Here is a 23,894-nt window from a genome sequence, read left to right on the forward strand (position 1 = left end):
TACTGACCGAGCACCTTTTATGTACTAGGCACTGTTGTAGGTGCTTAGCGTATACTCCTGCTTCTGAGGGACCGTAGACTGGGAGGACTCTGCCTTGCTTTACTTCTAGCAGCTTCTGGATGCTCACCTTGGCTACGTGTCCCACCTTCGCAGCTCAAGCACCCCAAGTCTGTCCTTTCTCCTCTACAGACTGGTAGGTTAGCTCCCAGGTCACCCTCTCCACCCCCACCCCCTCCCCCACCTCTTCTCCTTCCTTTAAAACAACAACAACGGATTTTTCAGGGCCTTCTTTCCTCGTCTCGCTTTCCTTTTTTTTTTAGGGTGGTATTTTTCAAAATACATGTAAAATATCAAGAACTGATGCCTACACCTCCTCCATCTCTCGGCCCTGATTTCATAAAGCTGGCTCTTTATGTTGCTTTACATGCCTTAATATATGTTTTCCAGAGGTGATGCGTGTTAGAGCTCTCTGTGGAATATAAACGTCTGTCTGGATGTCGGTCTTTCCCTCCGCTCCTGCCCAGGCCCTTTCTACTCTCCATGCCCTCCTAGCACGTCAAGGCCATACTTCTTACCATTATTATTATTATTTTTTTGATCCAAAGAAGGGGAGAGGAAAGACTTCTTTTAAGGCAGACCTATTTTATGCTTTTGTTTAAAAAGCAAATCTTATTTTCAAAAATGTGCAGTGTCTGGGTGGGACTGGCCAGGGGCATGAGGGGTGAGATGACTGCTCTGGATTCGTCCTGGGCCCTGCCCTCCGGCTGCTAGCGTCCTCCTCCACCCGCCGGGCTGCAGAGGCCGACGCCCAGGGCTCCCCCAGAGAGCGCCATGCCGCCGCCCAGCACTCTTGTGGAGCTCCTGGACCCAGCCTTTGCTGTCCCATAACAGCAGGTGGCGCTCTGAGGGTTGTCATGTTTACAGTTGTACACCCATGCAGGCACATGCACTCGGGTGGGTGCCTGGGCCGCGAGGAGGAGCAGTTTTGTGGCAGCTTATGCTGATCAGCTTGAAGGATGGGAGTCCACTCTGGGGGAGCCATGCTACGGAGCAAAGCCCGAGGAAGGGGCTCGAATGCGCAGCTGTGTCGGCTCTCTAGTATGGACACCTCCAAGTTCCTTGGGCTTTTCACATTTTCTTGATTCCCCTCTGTCCGGGTTCCATCTGTTCCCCCCGTGAGACTTTTTTCTGGGGGCCGTTCCTAAGGGGATAGCACCTCGATCTGGCATCCAGACTTGATGCCATCCCCGTGCTGGGGGAGGGAACTGCAGTTCATGTAACATCTCAGCCTTGTCAAGAAGAAACCATCAGGACTGTGGCAGGTGACGGGCGGCCCGGGCACCAAACAGGGTCAGCTCGGCCTCGCAGATGCTTGCAGACTGTCAGAGTCCACATGGAGGCTCCTAGGAGTCTGGGCAGGAGAGAGGGTGTGGTCTGAAATCAAGGGGTGTTTGCAATTTTGTACAGGACGCTCAGCTAGCTTGACCTCCAACGGTGGCATTTGCTGGTCCCCTGTCCCTACCTGGAGCCTCCTGCCTTGATTGATCGGAGGCCCAGCACTCAGCAACCCCCTGGGGAGAGTCCTCATTACTCATCTAGGGCCTTGCCAATTAGCACATTACCTCCCTAATCAGTCACCAAGAGGCTGTCACTGAATACCGCTACTGTCACTTTCAAGATTTTCTGAGATTGCAAGCTTGCAGGCAGCTTGCCTGCCTGAGTGAGAGGCGTGTTCTTAGGGCAGGGCTGACTTCCACAAGATGGAACCCCTTCCTTCCCCGAGGCGCCCTCCTCCCTGCAGCTCTTCAAACAAGGACCAATAGTATCTATCTATCTATCTATACATATCTATTTATGCACATATTGGGGCCAAGCTGGTTTGCTAGTAGTAGACAATAAACCATACAAGGAAATTCATGATCTCAGTGTCTTTATTTAGTATAAAAGTGACCTTAGACAGAGTGAAGGTGGAACAGAGGCCGCCTCTGTTGGGACCAAACAGTTGTAGCATCTCCTGAGCATCTGGTTAGCTGCTGAACCCCTTCCCCGGGAGAAGGGGACACCCTGGCTGAGGCTGAAGAGCCTTTGCCCTTCCTTCCAGCAGCATTCTTTAACTAGATTTAGGTTCTCAAGAACCCAGTGAGTTCTGACATTTGTATCTTGCAAGTTTGTATAAGCCCTATCCAGGAAATAAAACGAATGGTTTGTACTCTGGTGTGTGACTCGCTCCTTGTCCGTGTTGGCCTCTGGCTGCCTTTGGCGTTTGTGGTCATTGTGCTTGGCAGAAAGGGGAACCAGGGCTGAGGGGCATCCCTCCTCCCCCTCCCCCTCTCCCCACCTCGGCCGCGCAGACAGGCGCCCAGAGCCCACAGGTGCTGACGCTGAGGCACACAGGGCATTGCCTGAATCCAGGTGAGCTCCCTCAGGGCTTGTCCGGAGGGCCTGGGAAATGGAAGCATCTGACACCTTCCCTGGTCTGTGAGAAGGAAGGTGGGACCTTTGGACAAGAATCCACTAGCCTCCGTGCTCATGCGATGCCCCGTGGCACTGCGTTAGGGCACGAGGAGGTACCCGATCACCCCCCCGTTCTCAGGCCTTCTCAATCCCTTTGGTTTCATTCTCTTGGCAACTTCCTAGTGATGATCAGTTACTGTCTGCAGGAAGGATTTTACTACAGCCTTTCTATTTGAAATCTGCTAAAAACCAGTTAAATCTGTTAACTCAGTTAAACAGGTGTCACGGCTCAATCCTGTAATCCTACCTACTCAGGAGGCTGAAATCTAAAGATTGCCATTCAAAGCCAGCACAGGCAGAAAAATCTGTGAGAATCTAATCTCCAATTAACCAAAAAGATAGAAGTGGAGCTGTGGCTCAAGCGGTGGAGTACTAGCCTTGAGCAAATAAAGCTCAGGGACAACCCCCTAGATACTGAATTCAAGCCCCAGGATCCACATGAATCACACACACACACACACACACACACACACACACACACACACACACACACACACACACACACACACACACACACACACACACACACACACACACACACACACACACACACACACACACACACACCAGCAAACTTTCTGCTTTCAAACAGTTGGGTTTCTGAGTGGGGCTGCTAAGGACACATACTGGAAAGTGTCTATGGGGTTTGCAGGGTGTGCCCTGGAGATGTGTGATAGGGCCAGGTACCAGGCAGGCAGCCAAGTACCAGACCCTGCCAGGGCCACTATGCATGTCCCCTAGCTCCTGGCTCAAGCCTCCGTGTGGAGTGGCGCATGCCTAGTGCTAAGCTGATGGGAGGGAAGGGTGTATGTGGCTCTTGGCTCCTGGTCCACTCCCTGCTGGCTGCATGAAGAGCTGAACCCATGACCCAGGTTTTCACTTACAGACCCCGACCTATAAGGATGGTAATGGTCCTGCAGAGACACCCACAGCTGAGGACTAGCCCCCACCTTCCAGAACCTTCCAGGTTGTCCCTGTGAAGCTGAGCTGTGAACAAGGCTCTCTGGCCTACCTCTTGGGCCCAGAGAACCAGATCAGGAGTGTCCCAAGCACAGTAGATGAACCAATGGCGCCTAACACCTTGCAGAGCTGGGACAAAGCCCCCGGTGCTCTGACCTGAAAGCCTAAGTTTCATAGGAGCCACGCTGCCCCCTAACGAGAATTTTGGCCATTTGCAAGAGAGCCTTAGGCTGCCTCAGGGATAAGGTGGCCAAAGCCCTGGCTGGCTTTGTCTGCAGTGCCGGGTTTTAAACCGAGGAGCTGTCCGTGCACCGCGCCTTCCTCCTGTACAGATTCGCACTGCTCTGGAAATGAGTTCTCCTGTTTCCCACAGAAGTTGGTCATGCTTCAACCCACACTACTAATACTACCAAAAAAAGCTTTTGTAAGCATTTTCAGGTAGGTGTTTTTTTTTCCTTTTTTCTTTTGGAATAAGTTGCTTGAGTAATTCTGGAAGTAAGGAAATAGTTATGTAGAGGAAAAAAAAGAAATGGAATAAGATTTCAAAATTATTGACAAGCAAACACTTCATTGAGTATACATGTAGGATAACATTTCTTTGAATGACTTCCTATCTGGTTGAAAATGGTTCCATCCAGGGAGGATTGGCTGGAAATACCTCACAGAGGAGCACTGGGCAAACCAAACTTCACCAAAACAGAGATGCTAGAAATGTAGGAGAGCTCAATAGGTCTCCTTAATGAAAAGCTCTAAGAAATTATTTTGTATTATTACCATGCTTTATGTTTTTCAAGCTTTTACAGTAAAGATAAACCCTTACTCTGTGTGTGTGTGTGTGTGTGTGTGTGTGTGTGTGTGTGTGTGTGTGTTTGCCAGGATTTGACCTTGAACTCAGAGTCTCACGCTCTTGTTTGGCCATTTCACTCAAGGCTGGCACTCTACCACTACAGCCACAGCTCCACTTCTGGCTTTTTGGTGCTTAATTGGAGATAAGAGTTTCACACTTTCCTGCCCAGGCTGGCTTTGAGCTGCAATACTCAGATCTCAGCCTCCTGAGTAACTAGGATGACAGGTATGAGCTACCAGCACCCAGCTTTGATGAACATTTACGTTGTAATATGGAAATGGCTGGGAGAGTTATGGGGTGTATTTCTACCTTTCTCTAACCCTGTCCCAAAGATCTACCTGCACTTGCTTTCCCCAGTCTATCCTCTGCCCCCATTACCCTTTGGAAGTACATGATTGCCAAGGCCTGATTGGATTTTACTTCTGCAAGTGATGGCATTTCAGTACAGAGGTCTGTGTGTGCTGTTCCATGAGGACTGTGATGTCCATGCTGGCAATGTACATGCCTATGAGACGCAGCTGCTCGGTAAGCACCTGCTCATTGTCTCCAGCTTGCCTTGCATTGCCCCTGTGTCTACTGGGGAGACTTCCCTTTTTCCTCAGTTACATGCAAACATCCTGGTCGGCTATTTCCTACAGCCCTTATTCTAGTGTTCCCACCCTATTATTGTGTTTTCTTATGTGCATGTGGTTTTGTTTTTGCATGGGATGTCTCTTGCCTTCTATTTCTTTTGAGTTCAAACTTAGGTATTGAAACTTATTTGTATGTTGGTGTGAGCACTCTGAAATCCACGCTTCTTCTGGGAAGCGTTGGCAGGACATTTATATAGTGAGATGGCATCTTCCACTCTGAAACATTCTTGTGCTCGCTCTCTCAGCATAGTTAGCTTTGAGCTTAACTTGATGTGTGGAGATTAGTCAAGTCACCTTGGAACCCCATTTCTGGGAAGAGGGTACAATACTAAGTGGATAGTGGCTGGCTAATGTGGAGATAAAGAGTCTTTTGGATTTGTTTGCCCTAGCTGGCTTTGAACTACAATCCTTAGATCTCAGCTTCCTGAGTAGTTTAGTATTGTGTTGAGAACCTCTGCTCCACAGGGAAAAAGGACGCTTGGAACTTTCTGCCCCCTTCTTCAACCTTGCAAAGGAGGAGAGGACCTGCCATGTCTCTGCAGCTGCTGGTAGGGAGGCTAGATAGAACCCCACCCCCTCTTCACCCAAAGACAGGGCTTTGCTGCCACAACTCATCCAAAGCTGGACACTGGTTTTGTGGGGAGGAAGGAGAGAGAGAGAGAGAGAGAGAGAGAGAGAGAGAGAGAGAGAGAGAGAGAGAGAGAGAGAGAGAGAGAGAGAGAGAGAGAGAGAGAGAGAGAGAGAGAGAGAGAGAGAGAGAGAGAGAGAGAGAGGAGAGAGAGACCAACTGCCCAGCCATGTTGTTCCTTGGTTTACCCAAGTCTGTATCCAGGTTTGCAAATTTTCACTCCGATGATTATTGCCCCCTAGTGTCAAGCCCGTGTAATAGCATGGAGCAAAAGTGATCTCCCAGATGAATTTAGTAGCTTTGCGGAAACAGGCTGACTCCAACTCTTCTGTACCCGCTATCAAACCAGGCGAGCAACCTGGGGGTCCCCCCTACACCCCAGTTATTCCATATAGAATCCAATTTGTGTGGAGGAGACTGGAGTTGTGAACTCAGCCTCTGCTCTAGGGGCCTGGGAAGGAAGGGAGCAAGGGCCGGCAGGTGTGGCCCTCAGGGAACGGGAGGCCCAGCCGCCATCTTTACCAGCCAGGAGCGTTGTGGGGAGAGAGGGAGGTGGGGAGTTAATGATTCACCCGGGACTCCTTTCACAACTGCCAAGGTTCAGCTTCCAGGAGCATGCACGGCCTGGTCCTGGGTTTGTCACCGCCAGCAGCTGACCCGGAAGCCCCCCAGGCTCCAAAGCATGATCTCCATCACTGAATGGCAGAGTGAGTACCCTGGCCTGCTGGAAGGAGCTGGCGGAGTGGGAGTCCGGGCCAGGGGGCGGCGGGGGCGGGGGGGGGGGGTGTCTCTCCAGGGTGGTGTGGTCCTGGGCTGCCATGGGGTGGGGGCTCCTTGGGCGCAGGCAGCCCGAGGCTGGTGCCTGGGAAAGGAGCGAGTTGACCAGGCAAGCTGACCACTTTCTGTCCTGGTTCTGAGAACCAGGGTGTCATGAAGAGACAGGGCAGGGGGTGGGGGGAACGGGGCTCCTGCCTATATAGACCTGTTCCTCACCCCCGAACCCTCAGAGTCCCTGTGGTCCTGGAGCCATTCATGATCAGAACTGAACTCCACTCCTGAACACCCCTCCTCCCTTGGGGGAGACGGAGTGTGTCCACAGGGGGACCAAGGACTCCACAGGGAGGGGAAGCAGAGCTATGGCTCTGTGGCTTCATTGAAAGCCTCATTCTCACAATGCAGTGGTGAACTCCGTCTGGCACCAAACACACCTGTCTCTTCTGGGTGTACAGAGCACTGTGCGGGACACAGGACTGGCAGGCTAGAAGGAGCCAGCCCTGTCCCCGGCTTGCCACGGAGAAAAGGAAGGCAGATCATTAACCGATGAAAGTGACGGTGAACCTGTGAGATGGCCTTAAGCCCTCTAGACAAAACAAAACAGGGCAGCGAGTTGGAAGGATGAGGCTGCTGTTTTGTAGTGTGTGGCCAGGGAGGACTTTGCTGAGAAGGATCCTTTATACAGCGGCCGGTGGGGAATGAGGAAGTAGGTTGGTGCAGCTATGTGGAGGAAAATGCTCCAGGAAGAGGAGTTGCTTTAGCCTCCTCGCTGTGTACTTGTGATAGCTCCAGCCGCCTCCAGCAGGGGGCGCTGTCCCCTTGGTCTGGATGGTGGGACTGTGGCCAAAAAAACCTTTTGCCATGCCTGTGTCCCCTGCACGATATGCCCCCCCCCCCCATCCCTTGCCCTCTCTGCCCTGAGGACCCAAAACTGGCTGGGTAATTTGAAATCTCTAAGCTACTTTAGGAGCAAGAGATGAGGGAGTTTTAAAGCTTTTGTGTGAGAAACAGTTTCTGACTCTGCTGTGAGGCTCTGTGTCCCACTAACAGGCTGGAAGAGTGGCTCATCAGCACCACTGGCCCCACTACAGCATGGGGAGGCAGCCACCTGTGCCTCACGCCTGTAATCCTAACTACTCAGGAGGCTGAGACCTGAGGATCATGGTTGGAGGCCAGCAAGGGCAGGAAAGTCTTTGAGACTCTTATCTCCAGTTAACTGCCAAAAAACCAGAAGTGGAGCTGTGGCTCAAGTGGTAGAGCACTAGCCTTGAGGTAAAAAGCTCAGGGACAGCGCCCAGGTCCTGAATTCAAGCCCCAAGACCAGCATACAAACAAAAACGTGGAACAAATGAGAAGAGTGATAATTTTGCAAGCCAGCAAATCATGAGCTAGTTGGAGGGCTTAGTGGATTCTTGCCCAAAGTCAGAGCAAGTAAGATTGGCATTTCATAGGACTATAAACAGTGAAGTTTCAGTTTGTACCATGACTGCTTCAGCAACACAATGAATGATGGTTTTAAAGCAGCATTCTGACATTATTTCGTGTGTGTGTGTGTGTGTGTGTGTGTGTGTGTGTGTGTGTGTGTGTGCGTGTACTAGTGTACTGGTCCTGGGGTTTTGAACTCAGGGCCTGGGCATTGACCCTGAGCTTTTTGCTCAAGGCTAGCATGCTACCACTTGAGCTATAGGTCTACTTCAGGATTTTTGGTAGTTTATTGGAGATAAGAGTCTCATGGACTTTCCTGCCCCAGCTGGCTTTGAACCATGATCCTTAGATCAGTCTCATGAATAGCCAGAATTACAGGCATGAGCCACTGGTCTCTGACTGGCCTTATTTCTATAGTAGAGTTCATCTGTTTAAGATACATCTGGATAGGGCTGGGGATGTGGCTCAGTGGTAGAGTGCTTGCCTAGCATGCATGAAGCCCTGGGTTCAATTCCTCAGTACCACATCAACAGAAAAAAACTGGAAGTGGCAATGTGGCTCAAGTGGTAGAGTGCTAGCCTTGAGCAAAAAGAAGTTCAGGGACAGAGCCCACACCCTGAGTTCAAGCCCCAGGACAGGCAAAAAAGAAAAAAAAATCTTTGTCTGATGAAGGATTCTCAGAAGCCAATGGTAGTATTTTTTTTTTTTACTGCAGATATAATGTAACCAGTAAATGTAGTCTTCCCATTTGGTTTGTGTTTTTATAGCTCTATCTCTATATTACCAGAATGATCCCCCACCCCATGGCTTTTTAACAGCTCTTGTAAAGGCATGAAGTCACACTGATTTCATATAGTTTATCAGGATCTGTTTGAAGATGTTAGTGAGCAAGTCCAGTGATGTTTTGCCCAATGTTCTCAAAGCCGTTGCACAGGGGAGGAACAGCCTTTTTAGCAAATGGCCCAGGGAAAGCTGGCCACTCCCGTGCGGAAGGGTGAGACAGGACTCTGCTCTTCCAACACACGCAAAACCTAACTCCACACGGATCAAAGAGCTGAACGTAAGAGTGAAGCTACAAAGCTCTAAGTGTCTTCCTGGAAGAAATCATTAAGGTAGCTTCCTGCCACTGGACAGCAGGGATTTCTTAAACATAACACCAAAAGCACAGACAACAAAAGGAAAAATAGATCAATCAAACCACCTTAAGATGAATAACTCCTGTGTATCAAAGGAGGCAACCAGCATGACAACCTATGGGACGGAGGGAAGTGTCTGTGAGTCATCTATGTGCTAAGCACTAATAGCCAGAGTATAAAGAGCCTGTACAACTCACCAGGCACCAGTGGCTCATGCCTGTAATCCTAGCTACTTAGGAAGCTGAGAGCTGAGGATCACAGTTCAAATCCAGCCTGGGCAGGGAAGTCTGTGAGACGCTTTACCTCCACTAAACTAAGAACAACAACAACAACCAAAAATAGTTGGAAATGGAGCTGTGGCTCAAGTGTTAGAGCACTAACTTTGAGCAAAAAGAAGTTCAGGGACAGTGCTTAGACCCCAGGTTTAAGCCCCAGGACTGGAACTAAAACAAAACAAAACAATAATTAAAAAAAACCCCAAACCCTCCTACAGCAGAAGAACAAACTGATTCATAACATAGGCACAGGACCTGAATAGCTACCTCTCCAAAGAAGATATACAGAGCTGGAGGTGTGGTTCAAGTACCAAGGTTATATGCATCTTCCCACAGTTTAAAATTTAAATTGTTGTTTGATTTTAAAACAAATATCAGTGCAACAAATGGTGGTGCACTGGCTACCACTGGCAGGGGTGGGCGGGGCCTCCGCTCTGTGCAGGGGGGGAGTGAGACCAGAGCTGCCCCTCCTGGAAGAGAGCGCGCTGTGTGTCCAGTGTCGCCCTCGTCCAGACCAGTCGCTCCAGCAGCCTTCACTGCTGCGCCTAGCACGGGGCCAGCTGGGGAGAGGCACTGCCAGTGTGGTCTGGCTCCAGGGGGCTGAAGTCAGAGGGGCGCAGAGGCGTGATGGGCTCCCAAGGCAGTGGCCTCAGGAAGGGGGAGGGGAGGCCCGGGGAGCCGGGCAGGCTGGAGGGATGGAGGTTCCCAGGCTGGAGAGTCATGTCTGCCATGCTCCTAGTAACGAGTGGGGTCAGCACCTGCAAGCTGGGGGCAGGGCGCTTTGAGGAGAAAGGACACTGTGAGGACATGCTGAAGGGGACAGGCCCCCAGAAGCCGCGCTGGCCAGCTTGGGTCAGGTCACCAGGACTCTCTCTCTTTCTGTTTTTCTTTCTTTGTTCTTCTTTCTCTTTCTTTCATTTCTCCCTTCTGTCCTTTTTTTTTTTTTTGTCGGTCATGGGGCTTGAACTCTGGGCCTGGGCGCTGTCCCTCAGCTCTTCAGCTCTAGGCGAGCGCTCTACCACTCCAGCTACAGCGCCACTTCCGGTTTTCTGGTGGTTTATTGGAGATAGGAGTCTTACAGTCTTTCCTGCCTGGGCTGGCTTTGAACCGTGATCCTCAGATCTCAGCCTCCTGAGTAGCTAGGATTATAGGCGTGAGCCACCAGCATCTAGCTCATTGGTTTTCTGCAGCAGTGCATTCTGCAGCAATGCGGATGCCCCACAGCTCTTGGCTGTACAAGATGACAAGATAGATAGATAGATAGATAGATAGATAGATAGATAGATAGATAGATAGATAATAGGTAAGTAGGTAGAGAGATGATAGGTAGATAGATGATAAGTAGGTAGGTAGATAAATAGATGTTAGGTAGGTAGATAGATAGTTGATAGGTAGGTAGATAGATGATAGGTAGGTAGGTAGATAGATGATAGGTAGGTAGGTAGGTAGGTAGGTAGGTAGACAGATAGTAGATAGGTAGGTAGGTAGGTAGGTAAATAGATGATAGGTAGGTAGGTAGGTAGATAATAGGTAGATAGATAGTAGATAGGTAGGTAGGTAGGTAGATAGATGATAGGTAGGTTGGTAGGTAGGTAAGTAGGTAGACAGACAGATGGTAGGTAGGTAGGTAGGTAGGTAGGTAGATGATAGGTAGGTTGGTAGGTAGGTAAGTAGGTAGACAGATTGTAGGTTGGTAGGTAGGTAGGTGGGTGGGTAGGTAGGTAGGTAGGTAGATGATTCAGCCAGGAATCCAACCCAGGTCGTGGCCGTGGCTGTCTGCCGGGGATGGACGCTGAGTACGTGGAGGTGAGCGGCACAGCTCCCCTGTGCTCAGCGCACCCCGTGCCCGTCCTCCCCGGCCCCGGCCCCCCAGCCGCAGCAGCACAGGTGACGGGGAAAGTTTCAGGGTGTCCATGTGCTCCCTGAGCTTGGCTCCCACCACAAGCTCCTTGCGCGTTGCAGAGATCGGTGTGGGCATCACCGGCTTCGGCATCTTCTTCATCCTCTTTGGAATTCTCCTGTACTTTGACTCGGTGCTCCTGGCTTTTGGAAACGTGAGTCCCCTCCCCCCCTCAGCCCTGGGTGCCTCCCCTGTCCCGCCTTCCCGAGCTCCCCGGCCCCAGAGGACCAACCCCACTTCCACTCACATCACCCACAGCCGGTGGGTGTGAAGAAACTATCGGGCCAAGCTCTGGTGAGGGGCGGGGGCTCCATGATGAATCCGACGCCTCACTATCTCAGTCCTCGCATCTAGGCCGGGGTGGCAGGGGATGGAGGGCAGAATCCATGGCCATGACAACCTGAGGGTCAGGCCAAGGTCTGAGGTGCCATGATGACTCCATCACCTGAATCCCAGGAATGGGGAGACAGCATGGACCTGCAAGGGCTGTGCTAAAACCAGAGTGAGACAAACACACTCACTATAAAGCAAGGAGCTGAGCCGGGCGCTGGTGGCTCACGCCTGTAATCCTAGCTGCTAAGGAGGCTGAGAGCTGAGCATGGGGGCGGGGGGAGGGGGGGGCAGGAAAGTCCGTTCATCTGGTGGTTCTCCAATGAACCACCAGAAACCGGAAGTGGCGCTGTAGCTCAAGTGGTAGAGTGCTAGCCTTGAGCTGAAGAGCTGAGGGACAGCGCCCAGGCCCAGAGTTCAAGCCCCATATACTGACAAAAAAAAAAAGAAAGAAAGAAAACAACACACACACACACACACACACACACACACACACACACACACACACACGGAGCTGAGGGAAAGAGGATGAAAGGATGTTTGGAAAGGAAATAGGTGTGGAGGTGGATAAAGCTCTTGGAGGTGTCTGGAAGGGAGAGCATGGAACATTCTAGAAGAGAGCCAGAGTTACATTTGATGGGAGCTTGAGTCCCCTTAAGGGGCTAGAAGGAACATGCTGGAGACAGAGCTGTGCAGTGGGAGGTGGGGAAGCCTCTGGAGTTCCCTGTGGCTCCCTAAACTCCACCCCCCTCCCCCCCCACCCCCTCCCCGGCCCCATCTCCACCTCCATAAATGGAGAGGCTCAAACTCTGCCTCCCGTCTCCCCGGGAGAAATGAAGCTGAAGGCTTCCCGTTCTCCTCGTCCCTCTCCACCTTGGATTCTGTCCCGTCTCCCCATCTCCACTGTGTCCTGGGGGAACAGGCCTTGCCCTCGGGCAGCTCGGGCCCCATCCCAAGACTCCCAGGGAGAGGGGAGGGTGGGGACCGGTGCCCTCACACCCTTTTCCCTGTCCACAGCTGCTGTTCCTGACTGGCCTCTCCCTCATCATCGGCCTGAGGAGGACATTTTCCTTCTTCTTCCAGAGGCACAAGCTCCGGGGGACCAGCTTCTTCCTGGGGGGTGTGGCCATTGTGCTCCTGCGCTGGCCGCTTCTGGGCATGCTCCTGGAAACCTATGGGTTCTTCAGTCTCTTCAAGTGAGTACACATCGCGTAACCCTGGAGGGAGGCCCAGGACAGACACAGTGGATCTTTCCAGAATTCAAATCTCACCTCTGCACCCGTCCAGGACACTCAGCAGCCTTCCTGCCTCCAGCCGTAGAAAGCATCACACATGGCCCCGGTCAGCCTTGCCAGAGTATTTGACAAGAACGAGACGCAAAGGTGCCTTCTACCGGGAGGCATGGAGCCCAAGGCTGGAGTGCCACCGCCAGCGTGGCCTCCACTGCTGCCAGTGCCCAGCGCCGGCCACCCTGGTGCTCCACAGCCGATCAGGCTGAACAATACTAACCATGAGATGAGCAAGTCAGAAAGATAAATGTCTCCCGGGCATGGCTTTGAGCAAGGCCCTACGATGTAGTTGCCAATATTCTGAAGCATGGTTTATGCCTGGAAACTGAGCTTCGGAGAAGGGAAGGAATTTGCCCACATGTATAGCACCAGTAACCAGTGAGGTCAAGATCTGAACACTCTGGCCCCAGGGCCTTTGCTTCTTCACACATCATTATGCTGCCTTTCCAAACTACAGCTGCCGAGCCAAGTGTACCCCCAAATGCCCAAAGACCCTGAGAGCCAGGATCTGAGCCTTTGGGGGGCCTCAGCCTTTCCCCCTCCCTCCTGGACCACACTGACCCCTTTCCTTCCCTCTCCTGCTAGGGGCTTCTTCCCTGTGGCTTTTGGCTTCCTGGGCAACACTACCAACATCCCCTTCCTGAGTGCAGTAAGTAGTAGATCATGGGGTTAGGGGTGGCTGGGGGGGGCACCAGGACCAGAAGTGGAGCTCCCCATCTCCTCTTAGAACACCCCACCCCTTGTCCCCTCCCTGCTCCAAGGGGTGTGTGTGTGTGTGTGTGTGTGTGTGTGTGTGTGTGTGTGTGCGTGCGTGTGTGTGTGTGTGCGTGCGTGTGTGTGTGTGTGTGTGTGTGTGTGTGTGTGTGTGTGTGTCTGTCTGTCTGTCTGTCTGTCTCAGGCTTGAACTCTGGTCCTGGGCACTGTCTCTTAGCTTTTTCACTCAAGGCTGGCATTCTTCCACTTGAGCCACAGCTCCACTTCCAGCTTTTTGGTGCTTTCTTGGAAAGAAGAGCCTCACAGACCTTCCAGCCTAGCTGGCTTTGAATAGCAATCCTCAGATCTCAGCCTGCTGAGTAGCAAGGATTACAGATGAGGGCCACGGGCACCAGGATAAGCTGGCTCCTTTTCTCCATGGACAAGAGCCGCAGGGGCCAGGGCACAGATGCAGGTGTGCTAAGGTGTGAATGGAGAGGTGGGCAACGGCAGGAGCTCCCTGTTAGAACAGGAAGGGAAGGTGGCTCGGCGGTAGAGTGCTCGCCTAGCATGCATGAAGCCCTGGGTTCCATTCCTCAGCATCACATAAAAAAGCCAGAAGTGGTGCTGTGGCTCAAGTGGTAGAGTGATAGCCTTGGGCAAAAAGACGCTCAGAAAGAAAGGAAAGAAGAAAAAGAAAATGAAGACTCCAAAATTCCAGATAGCCCAGTCAGAAAGTTCCTGAGGTTTCTGGAAGCTGTTAAGTCTGGGTCCTCGGCATGGAGAGAATGTGTGACAGTCAGTGACAGCAGCAAAGGCAGGTGGCAGAGCTTGCCCTGGTCCCCAGCCCTGACTCTCTGAAGCACCTGACAGAACATGAGCTCCCAGACATGCCCAGGTCCCCCTCCCCCGCCAGCCAGCACCTGTCTGTGTCTTCCAGCCAGGCACCCCCCTCCCCTCTCCCCCCCCCCCCCCCCCCCCGCGCAGCTGCTATCAAGGCCAGCCCTGTAATAGCCTGGCTCTCGAGAGCATTCCCCGTGCTTTGTCTGGAGTAATGGTTCGTGGCTTCCACAGCTGTTCCAGAGGTTTCAAGGCACCAGCTCCATGGTCTGAACCTCAGAGATGAGCTCCTTGAACTTGAAGCTTGGGTGGAGGAGGAAGCTAGAAGGAAAGTGAGGGCCGCTCTCCCTGCCCGCCCACCAGCGCTGACTCACTCCTCGTCCTCAGTACTCCATTCCCACCAAGTCCAGGAGGAAGGATGACCTCAGACCAAGGACTCGAGGCTGCGGGGGCTGTGGGAGCATGAATCCTGGCTCCGTGGAGATCCGGTAGGGGCTGGAATCACACCCTCACCCTGGACTTATGGGGGGAACGTGAAGATTAAGTCCCCTAAACTGTGAGCATGTCTGAGATCGCAGTCATTGTCTACAGTCCAGGAAGTTCATCCTCAGCTTCAGGGGTACCTGCAGCACCCCCACAGCCTTTCCCCACAGCAGAATCACCGAAGCAGTTAGGTCTAGCCTGTATTCCTCACTGGAGCCGTCACACCAGGGTTAAATAACACACTTTTGCCAGGCCCTGAAGGCTCACGCCTGTAATCCTAGCTACTCAGGACACTGTCAGCTAAGGATCACGGTTCAAAACCAGCCCAAACAGGAAAGTCCATGAGACTCTTATCTCCAATGAACCACCAGAAAACTGGAAGTGGCACTGTGGCTTACAGTAGTAGAGCATTATCCTTGAATAAAAGAGCTCAGGGACAGCACCCAGGCCCTGAGTTCAAGCCCCACAGCTGACCAAAATAAAAAAAAAATTTAAATTATGATGATGATGCACTTATTGAGTGAGACAATATGTTGAGGTATTCATCACATAAGCATTAGACAGGATGGAGATTCCTCTCTGTAGAGTAGCAGGAAATGCATCTCCACCATCAGCAACTCCTGTCTGGGGCAGAGACATGGTCTCTCTCTGTCTCTCTGCCTCTGTCTTTCTCTGTCTGTCTCTCTCTCGCTTCCTCTCCCTCCCTCTTTCTCTCTTTCTCTCTCCCCTCTCTCTCCCCCGCCCCAACATTTGAAAAGCCCAGCCTGAGAGAGGAAAGAGCCTGGTCCTAGAGAGCCCTTTGTCCAAGAGGAACAAGCACCATTATAGGCACAAGAAAGAGACCAGTGGCTCACGCCCGTAATCCTAACTACTCAGGAGGCTGAAGTCTGAGGATCAAGGTTCAAAGCCAGCCTGGGCAGGAGACTCTTACCTCCAATTAACCAGCGAAAAAAAAAACAGAAGTGGAACTGTGGCTCAAGCAGCAGAGCACCAACCTTGAGCGAAAAATCTAAAAGACAGCACTTAGCTGAGTTCAAGCCCCACTACCAACACAATTTAAAAAGAAAAGAGACTAAAGTTGTTGCAAGCCGCGTTCCATGAACATTGATTGTGATTCTCCGCATGTGCCCAGTGATGCAGCACAAGCCTAAGGTACAGGTAGGGGAGACCGGTCTTGGCCCTCAAGACGCTGGACCCACGCAATCCAAAGCAGCGTGTTGGCACTGGAAGTTACTTCTCTGTGTCCCTGGCGCTGCCCAGGTATCAGCTTCTACAGATGCCATTTAATTCTTCCCCAGCCAGCGGCTTACATAACTATCTTTCCCATCTGATCGTGTCATGTCATATTTGTCTCAAAGGCCTGAACAAATGGCCAGTAGCTGTGGGAGGACAGAAGTTTCGAAAGGAAAAGCAAAGGCCCCACCACCGCGCTTTGTCTCCCAGATCCCAGACCGCAGCCCAGGAGCTGCCTTCTCGTGGGAGGCCTGAACTGACCTAGTTTTCTCTGAGCTCCTGGGTCAAACTGTGCCCTTCCCTCTCCTCCAGCTCCTCTTCCTGATCACTTGCGACCGGTGTGTCTGTGGCTCTTGTTTGAAAGGGAACACATTTCACAAGCACACATGGGCACGTGCCCTCGCGCACACACACACACACACACACACACACACACACACATACACACACACCCTGAGGCCGCCCCCTCCACTGTGCAGAACAGGTCACGGGCTGAGTGGGTCAGGGTGGGAGAGGGTGGAGGAGGATGGAGAGAATGCATGGGGAAGAGAAGGCCAGCCTTGGCGGGCTTCTGGAAGAGGGGGAGGCTGGCCCCAGGCACAAGAGCCCTCAGACAGAGGCGGGGCATGAAGCTCTCTGAGGAGGGTCTGGGTGAGGGGCAGAGGTGGGCTCATTCCTGGAGACGTCACCCTGGTCTTATAAAAGGGGCTGTGACGGGGACGGTGAGAGCGAGCCCAGGAGCCGGCGCCCTCCCCTTTGTGTTCACCCCAGCATTTCTGCAGAGCTCCTGCAGGGACGGGCCTGGGCCAAGGTGAGTGTGCTAGGCATCCACACTTGGGGAGGGGCCTGCCCTGCCCCAGGGGCTCTGGGAGCCAGCACTGACTTCGTCCAGCACTGACCTAAGCATCCAGGTAGGCAAGCTGGGGTGGATTCCGGGCTGGCCGGGTTCGTCTGGGATGCAGGGTGACCACGCAGGCTTGGTTGTGTTTATGAATGGAGGACTCCAAGGATTCTCCTGGGCTGTGGAGAAAATAAATGCAACAGGGAAAAGCTGGCTGGGGTTTGAGGCATCAGAAGCTTTCGGAGAGATCTGGGGAACCCCTCCGACTCATGGGACCAACAGGGCCACAAAAGGAAGCAGCTCTACTTCAAAAGCTTTCTGGTGTTCTTTAGCGTATGTGTGTGCATGTGTGTATGCATGCGTGAGCATGAGTGTGTATGTGTGTGTGTGTTGGTGCTGGGACTTGAACTCAGGGCCTGGGTTCGGTCCCTTAGTTTTTTCACTCAAGACTAGGGCTCTGCCACTTGGGCCACAGCTCCACTTCTGGCTTTTTGCCAGTTAAGTGGAGAAAAGAGTCTCATGGCCTTTCCTGCTTGGGCTGGCTCGGAGTCACGATCTCAGATGTCAGGCTCCTGAGTAGGTGCGTGCACATGTGGTATGTGGTGTGGTGTGTGCAGCGTGTGTAGTTATGGTGTGTGTGGTGTGTATATAGTGTGTGTTGTATGTAGAGCGGGATGTCTGCATACGTGTGTGTGTGTGTGTGTGATGTACACTGCATGGGAGGGGTGCAGAAGTGCTGGCCAGCATGGAGTAGGGGCGAGGAGAGCCAGGTGAGCACTGCAGCTACCCAGCCTGCCACGCCCGTCACCACCTCCCCCTGCCCAGAGTGGCCATGGCGCCTCACCGCAGCCGAGCCTTCTGCCTGGCTTGGATGGCTCCAGGAAGAGGCCCGCAGCTCCTCCAAGGGGGGAGGGAGGGGGAGGGGGCAGCCCAGCCCTGGCTAGCACCCAGGTGCCGCCGTGTACCCCGGCCCCAGCACGGCATCCAGGTGATGCTCTGGAGAGGACTGCCAAAGCACCCTGGTGCTCAGGCGCCCAGAGCCTGTTCTAGTCCAGTGAATGAACCCTGCCTCTACTCCATTCCTCTACCCGCCTTAAGTCAGCTACAGACAAGGTTGGGGTTTCGGGGTGTCACAGAATCAAATACCCTGAGTCATCTGCAAAATAAGACCTGAGCTTTCCCTCAGTTTGCAGTCTGGCCAGTGAGGTCTGGGGAGGGGCAGGGGACCTGCAGCACTCCTACTCTCCAAGACCGACTTTAATCGTGGACAATTATTGGACAATCTCCAAATGCCTGATGACTCTTTTGAAGAGAAATTGGGTTTAAGTGTGGGAGAAGGCGGGTGGGGGAGAGCGAGGGAGCCGGAGAAGATGGAGGGAACGGGCGTAGAGTCAGGGCACACGGCTCCCATTCCAACAACAAGACGATGAAGCCAGCTCGGTCCCTTCCCCCACTCACAGGGAGTAGACTAGAGACAACTGACCTGCCAAATCAGGGAAAGGCTCTTCTTGTCCCTGAACTACAGGCAATAAGACGATTTAATGACAGTCTTCAAGGCTGTGAAGGGCTCTGAGAGAGCAAGATGATTGTCTCTTTCTTTCTTTTTTTTTTTTTCCTAGAAAAGATAAGGAATTAAGTTTCTATTATCACAGGAAGGAAACAGAGCTGGATTCTGGAAGGCACATTCTAAGGAGGAGGGAGGACAGACAGCTGTGATTTGATGCTGGGCCTGTGCTCAGACTCCAAGGAACACGTTTGACCTTCACTCACACCACACAGAGCATTCATCCCTCTCTCTCCAGCAGCCTCTTCAAGAAAACCTGCAACGAGGAATCCTGACCTTCTCCAACCTGGGAATCCTGTCCCTTCTACTAAAGTAGGGCCTTCCCTCCTTCCCTCCCTCCCTCTCCTTCCTGTCTTCCCTCCCTCCCTCCATCCCTTCATTCTTATGACTCTACTGTCCTCACCTCCTCCAGGAAGCCCTCCTGAAGACCTTCCCCTAGCATCAATTCCACACTGACTACACGGTGCCAGTGATCTTGCTCCTGTTTCCCTGTTGTATTTTTGCAAGCTCATCCCTCCTAGACAAGAGCTTTCTCCTCCCTTCCACACTCTCCCTTTTGCACTGGGCCCTGGCCCCTGCATCCAGCCCAGGCTCTGTGCCTGACCTAGTTCTTGTTCTCTCGTTCTCTCTGTCTCTGTCTCAGGGAACTCTTAGGACCTGCTTCGCACCAGGATGAGCTCCCTGTTTCCTTGGAAGCTCCTGCTTTTCCTCTGTGCCACCTCCTTCGGGGAGCCGCTGGCAAAGGTGGCCCCTGTGGAGAATCCTAGAACTCTAGGTACGCATTGTCCAGGTGGGGGAAGGGGCAGGTGAGAGGTTACAGAATAAGTTTTGCCCTGTCTCTCAGCTGTAGCTAGCCTGCTGATAGGAGTTTAGCATTACGCTTGATTGGCAACTTAGACTGACACTTGTGCGTGCATAGCGTATGGAGTGGGGGAGGGAGAGGGAAAGGAGGGACAGCTCACCACTGTCATGCGCATCAAGAACCTGACCTATGCTCGGGTACCACCAAAGTCCTATACACTACATTCTCTGCACCAGCCGTCTGTGCAGATGTTGGAAGGCAATTTTTCGTGCAAGCTATTTATTTTTGTGTGTGTGTGCCAGTCCTGCAGCTTGAACTTAGCATCCGAGTGCTGTCCCTGAGCTTCTTTTGCTCAAGGCTGGCGTCCTACCTCTTGAGCCATAGCTCTACTTTTGTCTTTTTGATGGTTAGTTGGAAATAAGAGTCTCTTGGACTTTCCTGCCTGGGCTGGCTTCAAACTGTGATCCCTAGGTCTCAGCCTCCTGAGTAGTTAGGATTACAGGCGTGAGCCACTGGCACCCAGCATGCAAGTTATTTTTACCTGCTACCTCAGATACGGAACATGGGGCGGGGGGAAGACCCCCTAACACAAAGGAGAGTGCTTGATGCCTGCCAATCTTACAGATTCTCTGGGGAACTGCTCAGTGGCAAAACAGAAGCCCAGACAGGTCCAGAGACCGCCCCCAAGTCACCCAGCCACATACCACAGAATCACAGCAGGGGCCACAGCACCCCAAGAGCACAGGTGCTGAGCAGCATGAGTTCACAACAGTGTGGATCCTTAAGCCCCAGTGAGGGTTTGAATCCTCCTTGGTCATCAGCGTTCTGGGCAGTCTAGAACCTGTACTTAACCTCTCTGGAAGTCAGGATATCCTCTGCACACATGCCCATAAAATACCTGAGGAGAGCAGACACCCCGGTGCCCCGCCCCCATGCCCTTGCTGTGTTCTTTGCTTGTTGCTTTCTTTCTGGGGTAAAGGGGCTGCTCAGGGAATAACCCAGCACTGGCCAATGGTCTAACAGTAGCCCAGCGATGGTCCTGCTGCTGTTGAGTGATGTCACTGGGATCCTCCAATCCCAGCCAGACCCTGGGAAAGGTGGGTGGAGACTGGAGACTGTGAAGTCTGGGCCATGATGGACCATACTTCTCTTCCCCAGAGCAAGCCAGAGCAGTGAAGAGCCTGCCAAGGCCCTCCACCACCCCAGCACACACCCACTCACACACCAGGCCTCATTCCCACTCACCTTTTGCACACAACTGGCTGGACTCACTGTCGACTCGGAGCTAGCCTATTTTCCTGCCAACAAGTATAGTGAACTTAATGAGCCTTTCATGTCAAGTGCCTTCCAAATTAGCCTTGTTAGCCTTCAGAACCAAGGGGAGAAATTACACTTGGGGTGGCAGGGGAGGTGAGCCAGTTAAGGTGACCTAGATATTTTCTGGTCTTCACTGAGCCCTAATACAGCTTATTTGTGGGTGCCAACCCTTATCAGGGACCAGGCTGCAGCACCGTTATGGGAGAGCACATTAGCCTTGGTTACACTTTTCTTTAAAAATTTTTTTTGGTGCGTATACGTGTCTGTCCTGGGACTTGAATTCAGGCCCTCGGCACTGTTCCTTTATTTATTTATTTATTTTGCTCAATGTTAGTGCTCTACCACTTGAGCCACAGCTCCACTTCCTTTTTTTTTTTTTTTGCTGGTTACTCGGAGGTAAGTGCTTCATGGACCTACCTGCCCCTGCTAGCTTCCCGCTAGGATCTTCAGATCTCAGCCTCCTATCTAGGACTGCAGCGCCCAGCCTCCACTTTCTTGATTTCTGTTAGTCCAACTTTTTCATTTGTGTTTATATATTGAAGAAGCATTTGTTGAGGCCCTACTGTGTGCAAGCTTCAAGCATTTGGGACGCAACGCGATGGTGGAGCCTGGCCCTCCGGTTCCAAAGGGGTGAGGCCAGATGGATGCTAAGAATAAGCCAAGAGGCCAAAGCATGGGGCCAGAAGAGGGCCCCAGCCGCGCATCCCCTAAACTCTGTGGGTTTCCTTGATTTCCAAATCCCAATCTGTTTGCTTCCTAAAAGGAAGTCGTTTTAATACCAAGTCTGTTTCGGATGATTCTAGAAAGGGTTCGAAATCAAAGCAAATGACCCAAACACCCATCCTGGAAGGATGGTGGGGATGGAGTCACCCCCTTTCAGAGGGACAAGCCCGAGGGGGACCTGAGCCCCGACCCTTGCCCCCAACCCAGACCCTGGCCTCACCTCCCTGTGCTCTCTCTGTCCTAGGCCACCGGCCGGGCCCCCTGAGCCCCTGGGAGCAGGGCCTGGGGTGCGCAGAGGCCAAGCCGGCCCGGCCTGCGCTGAGCCCCCGGGAGGCCTCCCTGTGCCCGCCGGGCAGGGGCTCCGCGGGACCCCGGCGGCCCGGCCCTTGCGCCCCACGCGGCCGGCCGAGCCCTGCGCCCCGGGGCGCGGTGCTGGTGCAGCGGGAGAAGGACCTGGCGGCCTACAACTGGAACTCCTTCGGCCTGCGCTACGGGAAGCGGCTGGCGGCGCCCGGGAGCCGCGGGCCCGGCAGGCGCAGGGGCTCGCCGTGAGCTCCAACCTCACCCCGGGAACTCGGGCTGGGGCCTGGGGGACTCCAGGACCCCGGAGGCTGGACAGGCAATAAAAGAGGAAATGCAGCCAATTCACTGGCGTGTGCTTTGTGCCTCATCATCATTATTTGGTCAGTGTGGGGCTTGAACTCGGGGCCTGGGCGCAAGGCCAGCGCTCTACCACTTGAGTGGTTGATTGGAGATGAGTCTCTGGGGACTTTTCTGTCCAGTCTGGCTTCAAGACCCCATCCTTAGATTTCAGCCTCCTGAGTAACTGGGATTACAGGCGTGAGCCACCCGTGCTGGCTGTGGCTAATTTTTGCAAGCAGCTACAGTGTGGTCTTCTGCCAACTGTGAGATATCTAGTTGGAGAGGCTGCAGAGCCAGGCCGCTTCCCGCGCTCCGCTGGGGCTCAGGGACAACCACCATGCTTTCCCTCTGACAGCATGAAAAACTTTCAAAGGACAGAGGAGTCCCGATGGAAGCCAGTTTGAGTATTTGAACAGCACCACATTTCCGTGAAATGCTTTGACTCTCAGCCAGGCTCAACCCACACTTTGATTTTATGCTAGAAAAATGGGTGGGGGGCAGCCCCGTTAAAGTAGCCACTTGAGCAGCGGGACCTGGAAGCCGATGCTAAGCTCTGACTGCCCTGTTCACCGAGGCTGAACTATCATCGGGTCTTCCAATGGGGCCGAATGCCCCAGCCACCCAGTACAAGGAGCAGCCACGGTGGACAGGGCTCCTTCAGGGAAGCCCAGGATGGTCTAGTAGTCTATGCTGTTGCTTCCCGACACTCTTGTTAGAACATGGCGGGGAGAGGGCTCCCTGCCATGATGGATAGTTACCCCCATCTTCAAAGGCAGAATGTTGAGGTCTGAAAAGAAATATGGCTCCCTAGAGACACAGAAGCAATGGCTGGCAAGCCCAGTAGCTCTCCATCACATTGTCATGGTCATGGTTGCATGCTCAGGCCTCTCAGGTGACAGGCTGGCACCTTGAATCACCTGGGGTGCAGATCAAGAAAGGGCAAGTCAGCTTTGTCAGTGGGTTACATTCCTGGGGGGTCCAGTAGCAGGGGAAAAAAAATTTTGCTAGGCAAAATTAGAACTTGTCGGGCTGGGAAGGTGGCTCAGTGGTAGAGCGCTTGCCTTGCATGCCTGAGGCCCTGGGTTCGATTCCTCAGCACATAAGCAAAAAGAAAAAAAAGCCAGAGTGGTGCTGTGGCTCAAGTGGTAGAGCGCTAGCTTTGAGCTGAAGAGCTGAGGGACAGCACCCAGGCCCAGAGTTCAAGCCCCACGACCAGACCCCCCCCCAAAAAAAAGTAGAACTTGTCATTAGACAACTACCATCTGGCTCACAAGACAACTCAGCCCTGTTTGACAACCTCAAGGTCCCCCCCTCCATTGCTGCATTATCTAGGGTGGAGATGTTCTTTCCCAAGGGGATTGTAGGGTCCACACAACCCCCGCCCCCCCCCCCCCTTCCAGGGAAGCACCAGTGTTCCACACATTACCTAACTCCACAGGATGGAGGCAGAGCTGTGTTGCTATGGCAACGTGATAGGCTGCCATGGGAACTGAACAACCTGCCCCACCCCCATCTTTACCCTTGAAACGGCCCTCCAGGATTTCTCAGCTCACGTATGCAGCTGTGAGCGCGTGTCATAGCGTGTCACCATGACGCTGTGGGCACCCGGAAGGGCATTTCATCTCCAAACAGCCTGGGTGTGTCTGGGGAGGGCGCTTGGGGGACTGCTGCCTTCAGGAGCAGGACAGTGATCTGAGTTCTCTGCTTTCAAGGCAGCCATGTCTGTGCATGGGGGTGGGGGTGGTAAGAGAGGGAATACGAGAAACTGCACGCATGTTCGTATGCATGTGTTGTGTGACCTTACATGTGGTGCAGGACTGCCAACTGCATTCCAGGCCCTGTCAGCCCTCACTCGACCAAGGTCTCTGTTCTAGCTGCTTCAGTCAACAGCTGCCCACGTGGCTCCCTGCGAGGCTCTGGGCTTTCCTGTTCTTGCCATTATGCCTTGGGGGAAAGGATGGGGGTCTCTGTGGGACAGCAGGGGTCTTTGGTTTTATGTGGTTTCAGTCTAACTTTGAACCTGCTCTTGGACTGGGGAAGGGGGAG

General features: G+C 53.0%; 2 protein-coding genes across 3 annotated transcripts; both read left to right on the forward strand.

Moving 5' to 3' along the window:
• Positions 1–5,893: 5,893 nt before the first annotated feature.
• Golt1a (golgi transport 1A) lies at positions 5,894–15,221 on the forward strand. 2 transcript variants are annotated; one of them, XM_070041750.1, is made up of 6 exons: positions 5,894–5,930; positions 6,180–6,288; positions 11,154–11,245; positions 12,439–12,617; positions 13,296–13,359; positions 14,478–15,221. In XM_070041750.1, the coding sequence occupies exons 2-6, from the start codon at positions 6,264–6,266 to the stop codon at positions 14,514–14,516; spliced, it is 399 nt and encodes a 132-aa protein (XP_069897851.1). In that variant the 5' UTR covers positions 5,894–5,930; positions 6,180–6,263; the 3' UTR covers positions 14,517–15,221. The 2 variants fall into 2 exon arrangements, with proteins under 2 accessions (XP_069897851.1, XP_069897852.1); XM_070041751.1 differs by having other exon boundaries at positions 5,895–6,288; positions 12,505–12,617.
• A 3,321-nt stretch (positions 15,222–18,542) lies between these two features.
• Kiss1 (KiSS-1 metastasis suppressor) lies at positions 18,543–21,758 on the forward strand. The gene is made up of 3 exons (XM_070041426.1): positions 18,543–18,676; positions 19,008–19,139; positions 21,451–21,758. Exons 2-3 carry the CDS (start codon positions 19,037–19,039, stop codon positions 21,756–21,758), a joined length of 411 nt encoding a protein of 136 aa, XP_069897527.1. The 5' UTR covers positions 18,543–18,676; positions 19,008–19,036.
• Positions 21,759–23,894: the final 2,136 nt, after the last annotated feature.

The sequence above is a fragment of the Dipodomys merriami genome, unplaced genomic scaffold (assembly GCF_024711535.1).
Source record: "Dipodomys merriami isolate MVZ:Mamm:240054 unplaced genomic scaffold, mDipMer1.0.p SCAF_31, whole genome shotgun sequence".
NCBI classification, from domain to species: domain Eukaryota; kingdom Metazoa; phylum Chordata; class Mammalia; order Rodentia; family Heteromyidae; genus Dipodomys; species Dipodomys merriami.